Source organism: Sturnus vulgaris, chromosome 3, assembly GCF_052056855.1.
Source record: "Sturnus vulgaris isolate bStuVul1 chromosome 3, bStuVul1.hap1, whole genome shotgun sequence".
Taxonomy (NCBI): Eukaryota; Metazoa; Chordata; class Aves; order Passeriformes; family Sturnidae; genus Sturnus; species Sturnus vulgaris.
Window position 1 is genome coordinate 73,921,677 of NC_142245.1, and position 22,548 is coordinate 73,944,224.

General features: G+C 33.1%; 1 protein-coding gene across 5 annotated transcripts in view; it reads right to left on the bottom strand.

Annotated features, from left to right (window-relative positions):
• The window catches only part of GRIK2 (glutamate ionotropic receptor kainate type subunit 2), a 358,831-nt gene that overhangs the window by 195,425 nt on the left and 140,858 nt on the right, over positions 1–22,548 (bottom strand). For all 5 annotated transcript variants that reach the window (XM_088161975.1, XM_014880418.2, XM_088161972.1 and 2 more), the window contains 2 exons: positions 20,512–20,565; positions 17,385–17,558 (listed from right to left, as the gene is read on the bottom strand). In XM_088161975.1, the coding sequence (XP_088018101.1) occupies positions 17,385–17,558; positions 20,512–20,565 (228 nt within the window). The remainder of the gene's footprint in view (positions 1–17,384; positions 17,559–20,511; positions 20,566–22,548) is intronic.

Sequence of the window (22,548 nt, forward strand, 5' to 3'; positions counted from 1 at the left end):
AATAAGATTTTATTTTCATTTTTGGAAATAGTGTATCAGCTCACCTTACACCATAAACAGTAATAATTTTATGCAGTTTCAGAAGTAACATTAATGCACTTATCTTTCTAAAAGCTCAATAATTAATCACAAAAAATTAACATATTTATGCCTTTATTATAGAATCACATAATAGAACATCCAGGGAGTATTAAATGTTAAGAGACACAAATGGATACCAGAAGTTACTGAGACTTATCCAGAAGACAAGGTGGGATTTACGGATGACCAAACTGAATAAAAAAATTGCATGTATAATGCAATTATACAATAATCTTCCCAAGTCAGATTAAAACAGCATGAGCTTGATAAGGGAATGAAAATAAAGACCATAGTAGTCAGGCTGGGGACAATGGCTCTAGGAGGAAAGTCAATGGACTATTAAATAGGAAAGACTCTGTTTTCAAATTTTACTTCATCACTAATACATTCCTCCAGCGAGCCGTTGTCTGGTACAGGGGACTTTAATTTTCTGGCAGAAAATGCCCATGCATCTAGCATACCTATTCATATCACAATGTGCAATCACCTCTTCATAAGAAATTTCAAAGAAAATGTATGTTTTCCCAGCAGGGTGCCTCCATTAGCACATTCAACTACCTAGTGAACTCAGAAGACTTAATGCTGTTCCATTACAGGCTGTTGAAGGTCTCATGTCTAATCTCGACCTATTTAATGGCTCACGCTTACTCAGAAAAAAATTTCTCCCCTTGTTTGCCTTCCCACAGGGCACTTGAATGGACTAAATCACAAATAGATGTATGTAAATAATATTATCTTTCTAGCTAGAGACCTCCAGGTCACATGAAGCTAATAGATTAGTACTAGAATATATATGTTTTTTCCTTTTGTTGTATTTTGGTTTTATTTGGTTTGGGTTTGTTTGATAAAAATAAAAAAACCCCAATGCTTGGATTTTTGTTGTTGTCCAGACAATGAAGAGACATGTTGAAAGACTAGCATCACAATAAATTGACCCATGAAGATTCCATTTACAAGCCTCTGCAGAGCATCCCCTGGTTAATCTGAAAATGCTAAGGAACTTCATAAACATTTTTAGTACTCTATACAATTAGGGACTTATCAACCCAAAAATTCTAGAAGTTTTTCTGCTTTTCTGACAGACAACACTGCTAGATCTATTTTACTAATTCAAACCTACTTCCTCCCTCTTTGCATCTTTATCAAGAACTAAACTGTCCAGATTTACGGAATGCAACATAAGAAGAGAGAATTTCATCAAGTCTTTACAAAATATGCTCAGGTTGATCTGAACAGATAAGGAGTGACAGTCTTCACTAAATGTCATCAGGAAGAAAGTAGTGTAGAGTGACATAGTTCTTGATATGGTTATTAACTTTGCTATCTGAGCCCTATCCACACAGATGAATTGTCAAGACGTTCCTTCAGGGGGGTAAAATCTGTAAGAGTTCACAACAATGCAAACACACTCTTGGATAGGTTGAGACAGTTCTGACAACTGACATTCTGTGACCAGCCTTAAAAGCAGCAATCTTCTTGTGCTTTAGGCACAAAGCAAGCAACGCTCTTTACTTACAGAATCTTCTGTATTCTTAGTGCATTTTTAGTTAGTTTATCAAAATACATCACCACCTTGGTGTGCATGCAATAATTGATTCAAGATAGGGCACTAAGGTAATATAGTCCATATTAAAGAATACGTATCTCCTTACACCTGTAGGCAAGGCAAATTAGAACTGCAAACACAATTTCAAATGTCAAAGAACAACAAAATAAAAACTATGGAGAGATTTTTATGTGCAAAACTCACATACATCAGAAAGGAATAATTTCTTCTAAGTTCAGTCATTTAAAATGGCCAGTCAATCACATAGGCTCCCTACAGACTCCTCTTCAGTAATATAGCCTATGCAGCTTTTCTAGGACAAATTTCTCTATTCTTCCTGTACTGACTGAAAAGGTAACATAAGCAATTACTAGACATTTGAATTTTATATGGATTAAGTTAGGAGAGGCAAATTCCACACATACTGTTTAGGCATCTTCTTCATTAGGAGGTATGTATGTACAGTTCACTCTGAAGCACAGGCAAAGGATATTAAACTTGCTCTCTGGGCAGCTTATCTGCAAACAGAAACAAATGAAGCCTAAGACATGGCCACCACCATGAAAGAATATGTCTCAGTATGCCAAGTCACTGCTGGAAATCTTAGCAGATCTAATCATTCCTGGAAAGATTTGCCATCAAGCTTTCTGGAAGGTTGCTAATTCAAAAGCTGCAAAAAGGAGACAGGTAGATTGACCACTATGCTTATGGTTGCACAAGCTGAATTAATGATTCTCCTTACACTAAAACACAGCAAACCAATCATGTTCAGAGAAGAACCTGGAATTACTAAGTTTCTCATTGTTTCTTTTAATGGTGTGCTCATCCTTTTAAATGCTGGACCCTTTTAAATTCTGAGCACTTTTAAAGTTTGTTTGGGATATAATCATGTCTGTGTGGATTGATAGCTGTAATGGTCACCAACTTTGACTTAAAAAGCTCACCAATATGCTCTATAAACGTCTAGCAAAAGCACATTTTTAGGGGCTTCCAGGAGAGATACAACTATCATTATGTTGTTTCTTTTATTGAATGGGTTCACTAAGTACTTAGGTATCAGCATTAGTCTAATAATATCTTGATTGATATACTCTAACACACCTTCTGTGGTTGTGTTGGCTTAAAAATTATATTTGAGACCACACTATGTTAGATGATGTTTTGTTGGAATTTGAAAAATTCACACACCCCAAAAGATTAAAACGAATAAAACCTGCAGGAAGCAATGCAGATGCTTCTCCCAAAATAGGAGAGCAATTTCTAGAAGAAAATTAAGCACTGGTACTGTGGTTTACCAACTATATTGTGTCTGTGTGATCAAGCTACAATTCTTCATGAATATGAGGAGAGTTTTCAATTTCATGACTCTTAACTGCTGTTCTTTATGAAGAGGTTCCCTCAGATCTAACAGTGCTCTTCTGAGATACTGGAGATTAACCTCTCAGAGGACAGCCACAGTTGCTGAGCATAAAATAAAGATCATAAGGTAATTCAAGATGAAGAGACCGCAGGACTTCCCTAGTCCAACACCTTGCACCCTTTACTTGCTTTCAGTGTAATCTCTAGGAATAGACATGTTATTCAGAACTTTATCAGGTTTTGAAAACCTGCATGGATGGAGACTATGGCAACCTCTCTGAGCAATCCTTCCCACTGCTTTACTTTTCTTACAGTGATAACATTTTTTCTTAAATCCAGTCAAAATCTCTCTCCTTTCAGTTTATGCCTTTGCTCTCATGTTTATGCCATGCACTGCTGGGAATAGTTTGTCTCTGTCTTCTTGATAATCTCCCTGCAGATATTAGAGGGATGATGTTAGGTCCTCAAGAGACCTGCCTTTCCCCAGACTTGTTCCCTCAGCCTACTCATTGTTCAAGTGCACCAGCCCCTCAGTTCTGACAATCTTGGTTACTACTAATTTATATTCCCAGAAAAAGACCTTCAATATTTTTCTCTAACAAATATGATACCCAGTGTTCAGATAGTAAAGAGTCTCTTCTGATGGTGCTTCATCTCCCATCGCTCTACTGAAGGATTTTCTCCCTTGATCTTACTTGAAAATCAATACAGGTCCCTGACATTCAGATTCTATGCAAGAGTATTGAATAAACTCAGTGTAGAACATACAATCATTTAACTCAGAAAAGATCTTTAATACCAACAAGTCCAGCCATCAATGTAGCACTGCCAAGTCCACCACTAAACCATTAACACCGGATTTATATTTATAAATACTTCCAGGTATGGTGACTCAACCACTTCCCTCAGAAGCCTTTTCCAATGCTTGACAACCATTTTCTGACCAAATGTAAAAGGAACATGTGCTGGTATCCACAAGATAAAGAAAACCCAACACATATATATGTATAAAGCTCTCTGATTTTCTACATGTCCAAACTAAACTTTAGTGTGCATACACTTTATTATGCCATTCCACACTTTACAGTTTAAGTATGTTCATCCTTCATTTGTATATTTCCAAGTATATCCATGTGAGTTTAGCTGAGCTTTTATTTTTAGGAATGAACCCTAACTGATAATCTGATTTTATCAAGTTTAGAGAAACTTCAACATAATTAACAAATAATTCTATTTTAAACTAACACAGCTGATTTTTTTAAATGAGCACACACACAACTTTATGTGAGTGCAGAAAATAATGCAGTTCTCACTTTTTCTTCTTTCTCCAGACAAATTGTATTCATCATTTGCTTCTTTTTACATTAATTTAAAAATGTCTTTATAAATGCTAATAAAATTTTTTTCCTAACCAAATAAAATATTTTTTCCTAACTTGAACTTTATGTTCAGCTTCACAAATCTACCTGTAAAGCTCCTTATTTTCCAATTTATGGATAAATCAAATGAAAGTTTGCTTTATATGACACAGCTGCACTTGAGGTCTTATGACTTACTTTTCATTTAAAGAGAACTTCTTTCAAGATCTTGACATTTAAATTGTTTCAAAGTAATTTTCTAACATTGCTGGTGTCTGTCTCTAAACGATCTTTATTTAAGACACGTATTTAGTAAATGAATAGGCCAAACGTGGAACAGTAAAGTAAAAAAAATCTAAGCATGTTCATTGCTAAAAGAAACACAGAGACAACACTCTGATGTAACCTAACATAAATTTCAGTTTTTTCATCTAGAATATTGTATCCAGACTAAACCCAGCAAACTAAGGCAGAGAACTCCACCTGTATAAACATTAAAAGAAGAATATTGGCTTTTAAAGAATAAGTTTGTGGTATTATTTTCCTAGTTAATTTCAAAACTGTGGCAAATCTAGGCTAATCAAAATCATTAAGCACGTCTTTGCTTTGGACAATGATATGACGACCTAACTGTGCCAAAGAAAAAGAAGTCTTTCTAATTGCTCCCAGATGTTGCTATAAATCTCTCAACCAAGAAAGAAATATCTCCTTCCATGAATATTGATTTTAGTTTTGCAATTTGTGATCATACAACAAAACCTTAGGCTGAGGACCTTACATGAAGGACAATGTTCTTTGAACAGAAAGTGGTATGTCAGTGTTTAAGTTTCTATATTCAACTATGCAATTTAAGAAATAGTGCAAAGATGACATAACCAAAGAAACCTGTACTGGTTAGAATCTTCATGAATGGGGAGCAGCCTTGCTGAAAGGGACTTGGAGGTCCTTGTGGACAAGCAGCTGAAGATGAGCCAGCCACGAGATGCTGCAGTAGGAGAGGAAAATTGGAACCTGGTCTGCGTTCACAGGATCATTGCTAACAGAGATAGAGATGTGACCATCCCACTCTACTCAGCATCTGTCAGGCTGCATTTGAAGTCCAGTTATGATGCCCATAATTCAAAATTTCAAGCATACTGGAGAGAGTCCAAAAGATCACCACAAAGGGATCAGAGGACTGGAAACCTGAACTCTGAGGAAAGTCTGAAGGAGTTAAGTCTTCCTGGAGAAGGGAAGGCTTAGGAACAACCTCATCACAGTGTTTCAGTACTAAAGGGGCAGCTACAAAGAAGACAGAGGCTCTCTCTTGGCAAAGACCAACAAGAACGACAAAGGACAATAGGTAGAAGGTACACTGGAAGAGGTTTCATCTTGAGAATTTGTTTACAGCAAGAACAATCATGAGAATAACTTCGCCAGGGATATGATGAAGTTCTCACCACTGAAGATTTTCAAGACACAATAGGACAGAATGCATCTTAGCTCCCTTTCCCATGAAAAGTTAGACAAGTTATTTTAAGGTCCCTTCAAACCTGGGCTGTTCTATAATTCTACATAATTAATCATTGGCCAAAACGTGTCTATAGGTTTCCAATTTTCTCAAAATAATTTGGAATAGTCTAATCAGGAAATATTGTGGACATCATCTTCTAAATTAGTCTACCAACTTCATGAAATAACTAGCCAACAGTCCTCCAGCTGCAAAGATGATTTTCCCTGACTTCAATTCTAGATGTACACTACTGCAAAACTGTCCACTCAGGAAGACTTATTTCCAGTACTCATGGTAAGATGACTCCCACTGTGTGAAGAACCTAAAGGACTATAACAGAAAGAATGAGCACTGCAACAACAACAACAAAAAATGGTGGTTTTTAACTATTATTTGAAGATTAACAAGTGAAAAAAAAAAAAAGCTTATTTTCAGTAATCTTGCAGATAAGATTATTCCTTTAAATACAGAGTTATTTTTATTTAGATTCTACCCACAATCTTACTCAAACTTTGGAATTGCATCAGAATAATCACCCTGAATTTTAAGAAAATAGAAGGTGAAAAAAAATCCAAGATAGTCTAAAGCTCTGTAAAGTCTAATGCTGTTTCTTTTATGTAGACAACACTGAGAACAATCAGGTCATCAGGCATTCATAATTTGAAAAATAGTGCTTTCTGAGCTATATCTACTATCATGAAGACACTGAAAAAGAATTGCCCCTTGTGATCAGAAATACCTTGAAATTCTCTCTCATTCTTTCCTCAAGATCTGAAAGTCAGGAGATGTAACAAAGTAACTTACATAATTTTTTTTTTTTAAGAGTGACCTTTGAGTCCCATTTAAACAAATTATATACTTCATGTTAAGTGTCAAAGTAGTCCACTTGACTTCAGCAGACTACTTGACAAGCTTTGTATTGCTTTTTCAGCAAGAAAACACAGTGAACATTTTGTTGAACTAAGGCCTCAACCAACATCTCAATAAACAAAATGGTTAACACATCCATTGCTACATATGACAAACAGATAAAATGAGATTTTATTTTTATAAGCAATATATATAGAAACCCTATGCACTGAATATAGCTACAAAGTCATGCTTTCCCAGTAGCATTTCACCACAAGGCTTGAATAAATTATACTACAGGATCAAAATAAGGAAATTCTGAAATTTTAGTATTTATTTCCAGGACATTACAGAGATTGTCATCATCTGAATTAAGTTACAGCATTATCACTGTATCAAATAAAAAAAAAATCAAAATTATCACTCTATTAAAATACTATACATATACTCAGGCCTTGGGAAGTGTGCATATTAAATCTGAAATCTCTGTTTGACAACATCATGACACTTAATTCTCTTTAGTGCATCCAGTACGTTTCTCACCTATCTCCAAAGCTGAATATGACTTGGGAGAGTAGAGGCCTCACATTCACAGAGAAAATATGTAATAATGAAAGCATGTTAATTTTGTTTCCAGCCTGACATAAAGGTATTCTGATGCATAGATTTAGGTGGATGCTTGAATCTTCCTAGGCACTATTTAACAGCTCTGTATATGTGCTTGTGGCAATTGTATTCCCTCTAGACTTCTTAAATGGAAAATATATTTACTGCTACAATTCTACTTAAAGCTTGACTATGTCAAGTATATAGCATAATTTGAAATATGAAGAAGAGACAAACATTCACTGAAGGTGGGCAGACGTGAATTTGGACTTTTAGGAGACCTAAAGGGTCACAAGGGTGGAGGTCAAGAAAAATATCCTGTGAATTTGTAAAGCTCTAAAAGGGAGCCCATGATGTTCTGGATGGGAAATAATATTATTCTTTAGAAAAAATAATTTAAGCAATAGCTGCATATCTGGTCTTTATAAAGTCTCCATAAAGTCAATATATACTATATGAACCCTTTTAAAAGCAGAAAGTGTGCTGTGACTTGAGGATATAAGTAAAAATTAAGGGAATTAGTATCTCTTATCAGAGATAAAGCTATAAATATCTGGAAATGGAGAAAAAAAAGAAAAAGACAAAAATTCAAGCAGATACACTTACAGGTCTTCAGCAGAGAATGTGGTATCCCCAGAAGCTTGTTTATTTCTACCAGCTATGTCAACTAGTCCAGTAATTAACAAGTATTAATTAGTAACAGGAATAGCATATTCTTGGTTTTAATGTATGAGAAGTATATAATGAATGAAGACTATTCCAGCCTACCAAACAACAACCAAAATAACCACCTGAATATTCAGAGACAAATATTTACATATGATGTTCATTCTTTTCAGCTCCACTGCAGTGTGTAGTGTTTATTACTCCACTTCAAAATTAAGCAAAAATTGAAAAGTGGTAGTTCTTCATCTGCTTGCTTTAGCTGAACCTGGAATGCATGTAGCAAACTAAAGGTTAGCCAAATTACCCATATGCCGATTTCCAAATGACCAGGATTTTACCCAGAACATATTTCTAAGTGTCATTATTAAGTGTAGTGCATTGCCAGTCCTAGCAGGCAGCTGATAAGCACACAGTAAAGGCTAAATTGATGGTCCCTTTTCTCCACAAATTATATTATTTACATTGCTGCTTAATCTAGCATGCCTACACTGTCACCATTTCACATCCCATAATGGTAGCCATAATGATTCTTAGAGTTATTAATTACTTCAGATAAGCCCACTGATTATCAGCTCTAGTTATGCTGCCCCTAAAGGCAAGTTCTAAAAATAACAGCAAAGAAAGAATGAAAGAAATCTTTCTTTTGGTTCACTTTTCCTGAAAATTTAAAATAAACCTAGCATATACATAAACCACTAAAATTAATTTTAGAACGCATATACTAAGAAAAATGTCTTCATAGTATCATAAAATTGCTTAGGTTGGAAAAGACCTTTAACATCATCCAGTCATTAATCCAGCACTGCCAATTCCATCTCTAAACCATGTCCCTAAGAGCCACATTTACAAGACTTTTAAATGCCTCCAGGGATGGTGTCTCCACTACATTACTAAGCAGGCTGTTCCATTGCTTGATCATGCTTTCTGGGAATAATTTTTTCCTAATACCAAATCTAAACCTCCCCTAGGATGACTTGAAGCCATTTCCTCTTGTTCTGTTACTTGTTACTTGGCAGAAGAGACCAACACCCACCTGTCTACAGCCTCCTTTCAGGCAGCTGTAGAGACAATAAGGTCTCCCCTGGGCCTCTTTTCCTCCAGGCTAAACAACCCCAGCTCCTTCACACACTCTTCATAAAACTTGTGCTCCAGACCCTTTACCAGCTTCATTGCTCTTCTTTAGAAACATAATATTTGACAGATTATGGTTTCTTAATTGCAGTCCTCAGACTAAATTTCATATAGTGCAGACACATTTCCTGAGAAAAGGCACTCAAGTTCCTATTTCAAAAAAACAGCCTATGCTTCAGTTACTCTTCTACACTCTGTAGGAGAACCTGCAGCTTGCACAAGCTCTGCCATTTCCCTACTTGCTGTTACACTGAGTTCCCTCTATTGCTTCATAAAGACGTAGCAGCATGCAGATTTCTAACGTGAAAGCATGGCATAAATCAATGAGAATCTTAGTATATTTATAGATATATACATACATCCTCAAGCCACATCTGGAGGAATGCAATGAAATCTTCCATGGAAGAGAAACTGCAATTTCTGCTAAATGCTATACAACACTTGGACATAGCTTTCCTTCGGGGTAGGATCATAGGTTTCTGATCTATCCTGTCTCTTAAAATTCTAAAAGTTGTTGGATACAGTACTCAAATATTTAATAATGCAATTAATTCCCAAAATAGCTGACAAATAATTTCTAAAACATCTTACAGCTTGAAATCCTGCATAGTCCCTAAACTCACAAAATTAACTGTGCCTAGGGGAGATTCTTAGCTTGTAAAGCAGTAATGAGTAATTGTTTAGTATTTCCTTTGAAGTACACATTTGCTGCTACACTGTTACTAAACACATCTCATCAGCAAATCCAGAAAATTCTTTTAGCTAAAGGGATAATTATAAAGCTGTCTACATAAGAAGATATCCTCTTTGAAGCTCTAAATCAGAATCCAAGACTGTATTTCTGTAACAAGTATTTATCTTTATTTTTATTGCTCTTTTCACCCTCAGGAACCTTTGAGACCCCCTTCTTCTCATCAAGTTCTCCTGTCCAGTCACAGTGCCTGATAGCAGTTACTGAATTATTGTTTAAGTAGCTATCCCAAATATAATAGTTATTTCCATATTGTCATGTGCAGATAAGAGATTGAAGTTTCACAAATATCCTTTACCATTAGGAAAACTAAATCACTAATTTGTATCTAGCGATTCAACTGTTTGTACTGTCACTGAAAATACTGACATCAAGGATAAATAAATTCAGACAAGCTCCAGAAAGAAACCCCTGAATTACATCATTTTTTTTTTCCTCCTTTATGAGGTATGCAAAAAATGAATTTTAGAGACTACAGATCTGAAGCGATAAAATAAATGCAGAAAAAAATTAAGTTAAAAATATATTGAACTAAATATACAAAATAATAATAATGCTAATACAGTATATTTCCAGTTTGGCATCTCCCTGATTTCTTGAGTCAGTAATTAAGAGCATCATTTTAACTTTATTTGATTAATTTTAATACTTACACATATCACAACCTCACTTTTTTTTGAAGTCATGCTTTTCCTTGTCTCATGCTTTTACTTAAACCTTGATTAAAATGGATTAGTGACAGCTACATTCAAATTACTGGAATGTGAGGGGGTGGGACACATTTTGTTTTGGATGGTTGGACTGGATTTTTGTTTGGGGTTTTTGTTGCTGTTTGCTTGCCTTCAAGTAGAGCAGAGAACCTGGGAAATATGTGCTTAGCTTTCAGAGCAGTATAACAGTGCCCTCAGTATTATTTATGTCCAATAAATGGGAGTTATTTATTTATTTCATTAAAAATATCATTAAGCCTTGGTTATATCATGATAGAAGAATTGAATCCCTTTTTGTAAATTTTGGATTTTTATGATAATACTTTCAAGTTCAGTTGTCCTGGTTTCAGTGCCATTACTCTCTTAATCTTTCTAAACTTGATAATATACAAAAGAAGTCACCCTTTCCAACGTTAGTAGCTTAACCAATCTGGTTTAACATTGTTCAAAATCCTTTACTAAAAATAAGCCAGGAAGATCTGTTGATTAATGTGCTTTTTCACCTGATTACAGGTGGCCATTTAGCATGGTCTTTGTGCATTGGTCTAATTCTTCAAAAGGTTTTAGGGTTTTTAAACACATTGATTTAATGCAACTGAAAATACATAATTGTTTTCCATCTATATTCACTGTTTCACCATATTTTTTTAAGCAATTCTTTGGATTGACCTTGGAGTGAACAATACTTTTGAGAATGTTAAACTAACATACCCACAAAACTAAGAAAGGCAGCATTCAGATAAATTAGATTTTACAAAACAGTCATAAGGTTTAGACATAGAGAGGTTGCTTACTGGAATCTTTCTTGCAATCGGAGAAAAAGAGAGCAAACAAAGAATATATTATATAAACACATCTCCTCAGTCTTTAGGTGTGCAGATATGGAGAGCTAACTAGCAAAACATATCTATACATTTACAAGCCCAACATTATTCTCTCTTTCATTTACATTCTCAAATATCAAAGGAATTATAATTTCAAGATTTTTACTGTCTCACTTAAAATGGCTAGTTTCAAAATTAATTTCCTAGGCAGTGCTGGGAGTAAATGCATTTGTACATTCCTTCAATTAAGGACAATTTATAAAGGTGTTAGAATCTCTCCTCATGATCTTTGCATCTTCTTTAAGGTTACAATCTTAAAGAAAATATCACTGAATCTATTTTCCTTATCTGAGGAAGCCTATACAGCCTTAAAAATTTTAAAACTTTATTAATAAGATTTCATCTCAATTTTTTGAAGCAAATAAAAATCCCATGCACAGAAATTAATCACGAATCCATTCCACATATGCAAAAAATCTCTAGGATTTTGCCAACAGTATTGAATATCATTCCAAACTTCAGGGTTTTTTTCAACTATCATTTTCATTTACTGAGAAGCTAACAAAAAAAATTAGGAATGAAAAGAGAAAAGGCTCAACTAACTAATGCTTCATTCCCCCAGGCAGTACACTAGATGTATCAGCTGCAAACTGTGATTTTTCTGGGGTAAACACCTAAATATTGACCTTGGCACTCACATTCAAGAAGTAATACAGTGCTTCTCTGCATCTGCCATATATAGCTACTAAAGTAGGCATTAAAAAATAGAATTAATACTCAGAGTAGAAAAAAAAAAAGAGAAAGAACGCTCTTTTCTGTATGAGAAGACAGCAGAGAGCTGAATTGGATGATAGGCAAAAGCAATTAGTAAGGAAAACTTTATGTTAATTAAGCAGCAGGGCTTGTTAGGTCATCTTAATTATGCATGCTAAATTCTGACTTGAGGCACAGAAAACTGTGAAGATTAATAGTTGAAGAGTAAAAGAATTCTGAACTCATAACACTTTATTTATGTTCTATTTTGCTTGGTGTGAATCATGGTTGTCATATATAAATGTGGAAGTGTGTTTATGGTCAGGGTTTTGTGGGTTTTTCCTTCTTTCTGTGTAATACTTGTACAGACTCGGTAAGTGAAGTATACCAAAGTGAAGTATCTTTAAAGTAGTATGTTGCCTCTCTGTTTTCCAGAATACTTCTCTATTTATACAGTACAGATGCCAATATTGTTAGAATTTAATAAAAATATTGTCATAATAATTAAGCATCATTTTTCCATTTTGCAGGAAAGATTAATTTTGTACTCCAGGCTAAAATAAGGAAGAACCTCTGAAAATCTATACTTTTTCAAGAAAAATAAATAACTGAAGCTACAGTAATTAAATAATTTTATTTCATTGTAGTATGTTTGGGGTTTTTATTAACTTTTAAGTTATTTTTTCCAGAAGAAATCATAATCTGGTTGAAAAATAGTATGGTTTTATTAATGCCAAGTCATTCTTTTCAAGAGGTTGCTAAGTACCAATCACTTTCAAATTTCAGAATTCAGTATAAAGTTGGTGGAAAATAACAGTAATGAGTATATCACATAACAGAGAATTGTTTAAAGAGCTTCAATCTAGCTAGAAGTTGTTTAGTACCAGGGTACCACAAGGTTCAAATGCTAACAACCCACCCTGTCCAGAGTCTAACTTTCTAAAAGTGCTTTTTGAACTGCTAACAAGTAAGAATAGGTGGTGAGAAACATGTAAATGCATTAATGAATTGATGTTTGCTCATTGCATTTTGGCAGAGTAGCTATACTGGATTTTAGTTAGAAATATGTAAGAAGTCAAATTTTGAAAGAAAACTCGCTTATATGTATTTTTGAATTAAGTCAGTCAGGAAGTGAAGGATCTAGTGAGAATTAATTAAAAAGCTTTCCTAGACTGGGAAGGAAAAAAAAAAACAGATTTGGATTTAAAATAAACAAAAATGCATTTTTTTTGTTTACTTTGGTCTTTTTCGCAAAAGTAACTAGAAGAAACAAGAAGACAATGATAAATAGATATTGAAATGTCAGATACAGTTAATTCTAGTAGCAAAAAAGATAAGGTATTGCAACAATTTGATCTTTCACTCTTCTTCTGCAATTTTCTAAAGGTATGATTTATTACGTCTGGCAAAATTATTGTTACTGTATAAATGCCTGTAATTTTATCATAAGAAATAACAGCCATGACATGTCCCAGTTTCATATGATATTTACTTTCATAAGCACTATATTTTTTTTATTTCTGGTTAGTAAGAGTATGGTGGTAGAAAAACACTGGTCAAAGTAAATACAAGCCTGCTGAGAATACTTGAAATAAAAAAGAGATTACAAATTTAAGAAATAAATATAACTATTTAAGTAGTTTAGTAAGCAATACCATGTGTGCACATGCATATCTGCACAAGTGTGTGACAGATTAAAGGATACAAATATACATGAATAGCAACACATTTTGATTATTATTTATATGTTAAGAGGACAAGTATCATTTTGATTATCCTCAGACATTAAGAAATATGAAAGAACCATCAAATGCACAAATTAGGTCTATTGGTATGTGAATAGTGATAGAAAAATGTCTTCAGAGTAGTCCAGCAATTCTTCCAGAGGACCTCTGTGTATAATATTAAAAGTATATTCACATTTTTCTGTAATAGAAATTAGTTTAAACTTTAAAAAAAATAATTTCTTATAAACATTTACTCAAGCACAACTTTTATTTCAAGAAAACTGTGCAAAGAAAGTGTGAATAGCCTGAAACAATAACAGCAAGTGGTTTTCATTTCTACAGATTTTCTGGAGTCATGGAAAAAACTACAATTGTACTGTAGTTCCTCTCCTAAACCACAGAATGCATTTACTTGGTTGTATCAATAAGTAAACATTTATTACTAGAACTGTTCAATATGGTAGCACTGATTAAATAGTTTAATTTTTTTCTAAAATCCATACAAAAATATTTTAGAAATCCTAGGAGGGGAGTGCAATGCGATTGAAAATTTGATTTTGATCCCTTTTCCCCTCATCACTTTTTTCAGAGCTGTGCTGAGGAATAGCCTAGAAACAAAGGGAAAACTGTCATAATTGAACTCAATAGGATTCACATTGGAAAATTTGACTTGGAATATTCCAAGGAAATGAGATGAAATTTTATATCAACTGTATATTCCATTAGGATAGTAAAAGATCAAATAATTATGAGGAAAATTATATACTAGTTAGAGAGCTATACAAGTCTACAGAAAAGACCATGAAACAACAATTAATACTGGGAACTCTATGAATCATAAATAAGGAAAAGCAATATCAGAATTATATTGATAGTTCTAGCTTTAATAAGGGCAAAGTCAACATGGTGAAAAAGTCTGGGGTAGAAGTACCTTATATAAACACCACCAGAGCTTAAAAACTTTGTAATTCATAACTGCCAGCTTTTACATCATCAGAAAAATGTTAGTCTTCACTGAGGTCTCTAAATGTTTTATACAAACTTCAGGTTTTTATTTGGAAAGAGATTTAGATGTTTTAAGCCTGATTAAATGGCATATAGCTCTGTGGTTCAAGATGAATGCATTCCCGTTTAGCAGACTTCTTGCTATTTTTTTCTGATTAAGCTGTAGCCATTATCAAGCACTGAAAATTAAACACATTTCCCATCCAGCCCATATCAGAGTACTCCATAGCATCAATATCCGTGAAGTCTTTGATTCCCAAGTCCATTTTTTTACTTCAAATATACATTAAAAATAGTGACATGAAAGTCAAATTTTACACATTTAACTGATTTCACAACTTCCCTGATAATAAGTCAATAAAGTGGCTTATTTTATTCTGAGCACAGAAAGAACATTGTGCAATAAAATCATGATTTGACTTTCTTTCACACTATCCACATGCTGTGGATGGTTTTTCTGTATCTAAGGGCCAGATCAAAAAACTGTAATCTCATAACACTTTCCTAGATTATTGGAAATAATCTTTAAATTTAATTTAAATACTATCTGCATCTCTCAGGTATTTAAAACCCAGGAAATCAAAGCACATTTAAATCATTAATCAACAAAAATAATGATCATAAAATATTAATCAAAGTCTGTATGAACACTTGGTTCCACTTGGAGCATAGAGGGCTCTTAAGGGTCCAGAAGAGAAGCCACTATGTTTTTCATGTACTTTTTTATACTTTTTTATCCTGAGGCAAAATAATGATGTGAAGTATTATTCTTACAGTCATATAATAGCAATTATAGGGTTCTGCCTCACATCAGAAGGTTTTTTGAGAAAAGCACTTTCTTTACAGCACCACGGGAGATGAAAAACATGCAACTGGCCCACAGAACTCTATTCCAATATTTATTATTCCATTATCTTTCACCATGGCCCTATGTTCTCATAAAATAACTATCAGTACTGATCTTTGTAAATATTCAAAAGCCTGAGATCAGTTACATCTTTGACCAATATATAAAATATACAACTACAATGAAGGAGAAGTGACGCAAATTTTAAATTCAAAAAGGTAAAAATAAAATATTTTAAAGTATTAATGCAAACAAGGAAGCATGAAACAATGACTTACAGTAATAAGTAGCAGCTATATATAAACCAGGTGTGTGCTTCACACAGTTTTTAGATTTTGGGAGGGGTCATTTGCTTGTTTGAAATTATTTAGAGAAATTAACAATATAACTTTTAAACTACTACGTGATGCAATTTGTAAAGTGCAAGGAAATTTAAAATGTTTCAAATTATGTTCAAGACATTATGCACAGTAAGTACATTTAAAAAATATTTTTCTCTAAAAAGGGTAATTTTCTAGAAAAAAGTTAAACTAACTTGTTTAAATATTGATTGTAATTTAGTACCTCATATCTACAACATCATTAAATCTTATCAGCAGAAAAAAAATGTTGATTAGTTGCGTTATGTGTAATTATTAACAAAATCTAGGCATCTGCTAGACTACTAAGATATTTATCTTCAAGAAATATAATTTTCTATTTTTCTAATAGAAGAAGAAAAGCAAAAAAAAAAAAACCAAAAACCAAACCAAACCAAATCAAACTAAACAAAAAAAAAAAAAAGAAAACAAGACCAAAAAAAACCAAAAAAAAAAAACCAACAAAAAACCCCAAACAAACAAACAAAAAAAACAAACACTAGAAAACACCTAATAACAACAAAAACAACAAATCCCCAAAAATCAAAAACCAAATTCAAACAAAACCAAACTGCCTAAATTGCTAAGGGGCTAAAGTGGAAAATCTTTCAACAAATTTGAAGACTAAAGCAGACCTAATGTACAATGTCTTTTAAAATTATCTCGACATTATAATTCCAGATTGAATTCCAACTAATGAGGAGAAACTCATGAAAACCTAGCAATGCGAGTTTGTTTGCAAGAATATATTTGTGATTATTATGAACTGAAATAAGGCCAAAGACTAGTGGCAATAGAAGAAAAAAAATTAAAATTAATAACCATATTAATTAATCAGATTAATCTGAAAGCACAGAAAGTGGAAAAGACAGTAATGAGGTCCTGTTCATAATATTAATAAAATATTTTAAAACAAGATTTGTGTAAATATTAGAAAGTACACATTATTAATGAATGAATCTTACATGAAGGAGACACCAAATGCAGAGAGAGACAATTTTCATTAGCATGATTTTTGTCCCATAAAAAATTCTCACCAGCAAATTAGGAAAATTAGGTGAATTTGACATTTAGAATATGTCATTATAATTTGAAAAAAAAACCAAATACCGTATGTGTAATTTTGAAAGAAAGTTAATATAATCATGTATTCAATCTGCAAAATATTGACAGAAGCATCACAGTTATTCTCTGACTCATGTTTACAATAATATTCGGTTACATACCTCTAAACACTTTTAATAACAAACAAAAAGTTAAATTTTGTTTCAGCTTCAGAAACATATTAAAAAAAAAGGAACCAAATGCTGGTATTCATACCGTCATAAATCCATCCAGCAAACCTGAATCAGGCTTCGGGGGTGCTTGCAGGCGCTCCATTGACCACTTCTCAATGATGGATGACACCTGGGTGTTTTCCGTGTTCAGAATTCGGAATCCAGTCATATTAACACCACTGTACCGATAGGGCTCCACATCCAAGGCAAACAGGTCCTGGAAAAATTACCATTGTATGAATTCTATAATACACTGCAGTTGCTATTTCAATTGTCGGGCCATCTCCCCAGATGAGAGCACGGTAATTTTTCAGTGCTATTTATGCTGGGAAGCGTGTTCTGCTTGTCTGTGAGCAAGCAATTTGGCTGCCCTTATGGTGGGAGTAATCTGATTCTTAGAGGAAGAACAGACTTTCAGGAAATGTTAATCCAATTACAGAACTGTATCTACTACTAGGTAGGCTAAAATACTTCAGTAAGCCTAAATATTATTTTCAATTTCTAAATATTAATATTAATAATTAGTTCTTGAACTTACCAGAAATCAAATAGACATCAAATAATAAAATAAACTAGACAACAGTTTCCTTGAGCGTTCACTTTCAGTGAATCTTAAAAATGTTATAGGAGGATAAATTGGTGGAGGAGAGTAGGCAGGGAGTAGGGCTGCTGGCAAGCAGAGACAAGAAAAAATGTACATGGCTTTAAATTTAATCGAAAACATTTTTCACATTCATCAACATACTTCCAAATATGAACATATCTTTGATTAAGAATTCATCTTTGCAAGAATAACTTTTGCCAATTTATATGTTTTCAGTATATCAGTATGTGTGTGTGTGTGTACTGTTAGCCCTCAAACACACACAAGAGGAAATACAATTTGTAAAAAGTAAAACAATACAAATTTTAGCTCAAGAAAGTAAATTCAAGATTATCTTAGTGCTTTGATCAAATCCTAAGAAGCAATGTAGAAATAGTACTTGACTTCAGGAAACTCAGGTCTAAGATCAAGATTTAAACAGGGAGAAAAAATGTAATCAAGGTTATACAAAATATATTATTTCCCTATAACATAATTTTAATTTATTTAACATAGAAATTTTCCCCATTATTCACAAGTAGTCATTAATCTAATTTTTAATTTAATTTTTGTTGTCAGGTAGCTTTAGGTACAACACTTGCTTGAATCCATTTTGTTTACTGGCTAGAAGATTAAATATTGTACTACAGAAAACCCAGATAACACTTATTGTTAACATCATAAAGCCCACAAAATATCAACCAGTTATCAATCACTACGCTTTTTTAATTCTGTAGCAAGTAATATGATATACTTTCCCATACACAAGGTTTAAGATATGCAGGCTTAAAAATTCATTTTGAATAACCTAACTCGCATCCTCTTTGCAAAAAAATAAATACTTTTATTGCAAAGGAAAAGTTGGACATAACTAGAACTATGTTACATCTTTCTCTTTAAAAAATTCTCTCATTTTTTACTGTACATGAAGTCAGAATCTTGAATGCAATTTTTTAATCCAATCACATTCATGTTTACACTGGAATGTAATAAATATACACAATATTATTATGCATATATTACAAATGCACACAGGTCAGTGTATTAATGAGCCAGTGCATTACATCCTGAATCAATCAAGAGGAGATTACACAGAAGACTGTTGTAAACACTGTGACTGGAAAATTTATTTGACAAGACTTTCACCATGTCAGGTAAGAAGCAATTAATATATAAAAACAACTAAATTGTGATGCTAGTTCCAGAGCTACATTGCAAAATCAAAATCTATGATATGTTTGTGCACAGCAAATTATCTCTTGATAGTTCCAAGTCAATGTAATATTCTTGTCCCCATAGAAAACCTAATGTTTTAATAAGTAAACAAGAATGACAGAAAATTCTGATTTTAAACAGAGCTTTAAGAGTGAAAGTTCAATGCCAAAAGGACAGCATAGTACTCAAAGAAACAATTTTCATCCATATCAAAATAAAAATTTTAAAAATAAGAAAAAACCTTCAAAACATCTATACTCCATTTTTATGGAGGGAAATCTATTTAGTGAAAAAATTCTATTGCATGCAATCCTAAATCTATAAGTGACAGAACACTTTACCCTTCTAAAATAAGATAGGTATTTATGCAGGGTGTGCGTTTGACCTTGACAAACTGTTTTGCTTTCTATCCAGCTAGCTATTTCATGCTAATACTTTCCATGAACTTCTGTTTTGTCAGTCTGAGGTGGACTCCTACCCTACCACAAAGGATTCATTTTCATAAGAACTTAAACATGTATGTGACTTTAAACATGCGTCATTTCAAGCATGACTTTGCCAAGGCACGTCTGTCGCACATTTGTCTCATACTTTTCTTTTAAAAAACATAATGAACGCCAATCTAATTAGACAAAATTGAATGCAAATTCAAGACAGAGAAATGTGCACAACTCTGGAGACTCTGTAGTCTCTAGAATAATATTTTCCCAAATTTTAAACTGCTTCTTAGTTTGGCTGTGGTGAGCAGGAACAAGGATTTCACATACATGTTTGTTTTGTAAGAGCATTCACATTTTAAATGTTCATTTATTGGAAATTATAGATCCAAGAATGATCAACTTCCTTCCAAGTTACATTTACAGTGGACACCAAAGAATATTGCATAATTCATGTGCCTAAAAGGCTTATACGGATTGTTAAATAAAATGCTGCTAAGATTCACACCAAATTATTCATGAATCATATGACAGAGAAGAACTACCTTGTAAAATGTTGGATTAAAAATATGGAATATATGAGTACATTTTAAAATCTCTTAATCTTCACATACAAACAGCTAAAAGACATAAAGGACAGAATGCATAAAATAAACAATGAGTTTTGAATTATGCATTTAACCCTCCCTGACAGTTAAAAGCTGCAGTGCTACAGCCAGATGCTTTTTTCAGGTCTATCAGTTTCCAGGGCACACTGTTGAACAACAATTAAACCATCCTGATGAGTTTTCACTGAAAGTAAGAAAACTCAGCAAAGAAAACATCTTGCACTCACACCCCATTCCAGAGAGACCTTTTCCACATTCTTAAATAATAGAATTAGGAGAGGAACGTCTTTGTTGGATGTCATCACTATGTTTTCACAAGCCACTTACCAGTGTGGTAAAGATATAGTGATAGTATTCTGTCATCATCCCCATAGCTAAAGCCTTGGAAAAAAAAATAAACAAAAGATTAATGTTTCTGAGGCCACATGACGCTTTTTTATCACTCTCACATGGCAAATGAAACGCTGCAAAAGAACACTACTAAGATCAGACTATAGGGTTGGAATTATGCTAAAATTAGGTCAAGCAAGTAATTTCTTAGCAGTTAGAGAAGATTACTGACTATTAAAGGAATTTATGAACCAGATCTTCTGATAGAAAGAATATTATTAGACTGTTTAGTGCAGTAAATGTGTAAGAGGCTTGTATTTTTACATACTAATGGATACATTAAGTTACAACACATTATTTGAGTCGACAATATTTTCGTTCATTATTGAACCCTTCCTTTAAAATGAATTACCTAATAGGATTTTTTTTTATTTTGATAAATAATACCATGCATTTAAACGAAGGACCCAAGCTTATATTATACATGTGCACATTTTTCCAACCATGGAAGAAAATTCTCAAGTTAAATTTTGAACAGTAAGAGAGATACTACTTAAAATGAAGAACAAATGTTCATAGAATTACTTTATAAATTCAGGTAACTCTCAAGTGCCTTCATTGCTCTTGCTCACTATGGAATACCAAGTAGGTTTTGATAAACTGTGCATTTTAAAAGTTCATGCTTTCCTCTCAATTGCATTAAAAAAATATTTGTAGATAAAAATCTATGTTTCATTATGTTTATTCATTAAGGGCATTTTCTCCTGAAAAGAGTGTGTCTTCATGCTTTGCACAAAAGTTGCCTTAGCATTTTCTTCCTTTCCAGGAACTATCAAAGTAATTCTTTGCCAAGTTGCTACCAGATGGACTCCTTCAAGACACTGAAGGCCACAATTATACTACAGTGATAATACCAGAATTTTTATTAAAAAGAATTGTCAACATTCTGAAGGCTGTGGGAGCCTTTTTACTTGTGACATTGTCCAAAAAATGATGAAATTAATGGTCTATACCATCTTTTCCAAAGGAAAAAATCTGAAACCAATACAAATATCAGTTGTAAATCAGATTTTATTATATTTTAAACAAGATTTTGAAAAAAAAATACCACTTTTCCAGAGAATGCCTATACTTGTGTACTTAGAATTCCATAACAATACTTAGAACTAAAGTATAGTGTTCCAGTAGCAATTAACTTCCCTTAAACATAGGAAAACCATATTCCTGTAAAAAAATTACATCTTCCTTAGGAACTCGACAACTACAAATATTCTTAGCTTTTATAAGAACTTTTTTTTAATAAAACCAAAGTATCTTCCTCTATATATGTACTACATTTGCAGTCACTTATATCATAACTGCTTCTAACCAAGTCTTTCAAACTCCAAAGGATCCCTACACAGCATCCTTTGCATGTTCCTTATTCTGCTATATGATCATGCTGTCTCTTTTCCAGGTCTTCCTTCTTTCACCTTCTCACTTCTTTAAAGATCTCACTTCTTTTTGTTTTTCAAACATTATCATTTCTCTGTTCTCATTCTTACAGTGCTTCCCTAACCTTTTAAATTATGTATGATTTCTCTGGTGATGTAGATAACAATGAGATTCTCCTTAATTTAAGTATGCTTGTCTGATTGATGGGATTTTTTTCTTTTTTACTTTTCATTAGGTATTTTTGGCCAGCAAAGAGTAGTTGTCGTTTCAGTAGGTTCTCAAGGTACTTTGTTCTCTTTATTTTCAACTTATGCTGTCTTTCACCATCTTCACTCTTTATCTTTCCAATCATCCTCTCAAACTGAAACTCCTTGTCATGTCTTCCAAGATTTATCCCCTCATTACCAGGAAAAGAAAACTGATTAGTCAATAACTCAGAAACTGATATATAAAGATTTTGTTTTCAATAATCACTCATAAACACTATCTTTGGAATATTAACATTAAATTATAAATGTATTCTCAACTCCCCTTGTGTCAATGTTGACAGCAAGTGCTCACATTCAGCTTCAAAACTACAAATTTTGGGCATATTTAAAG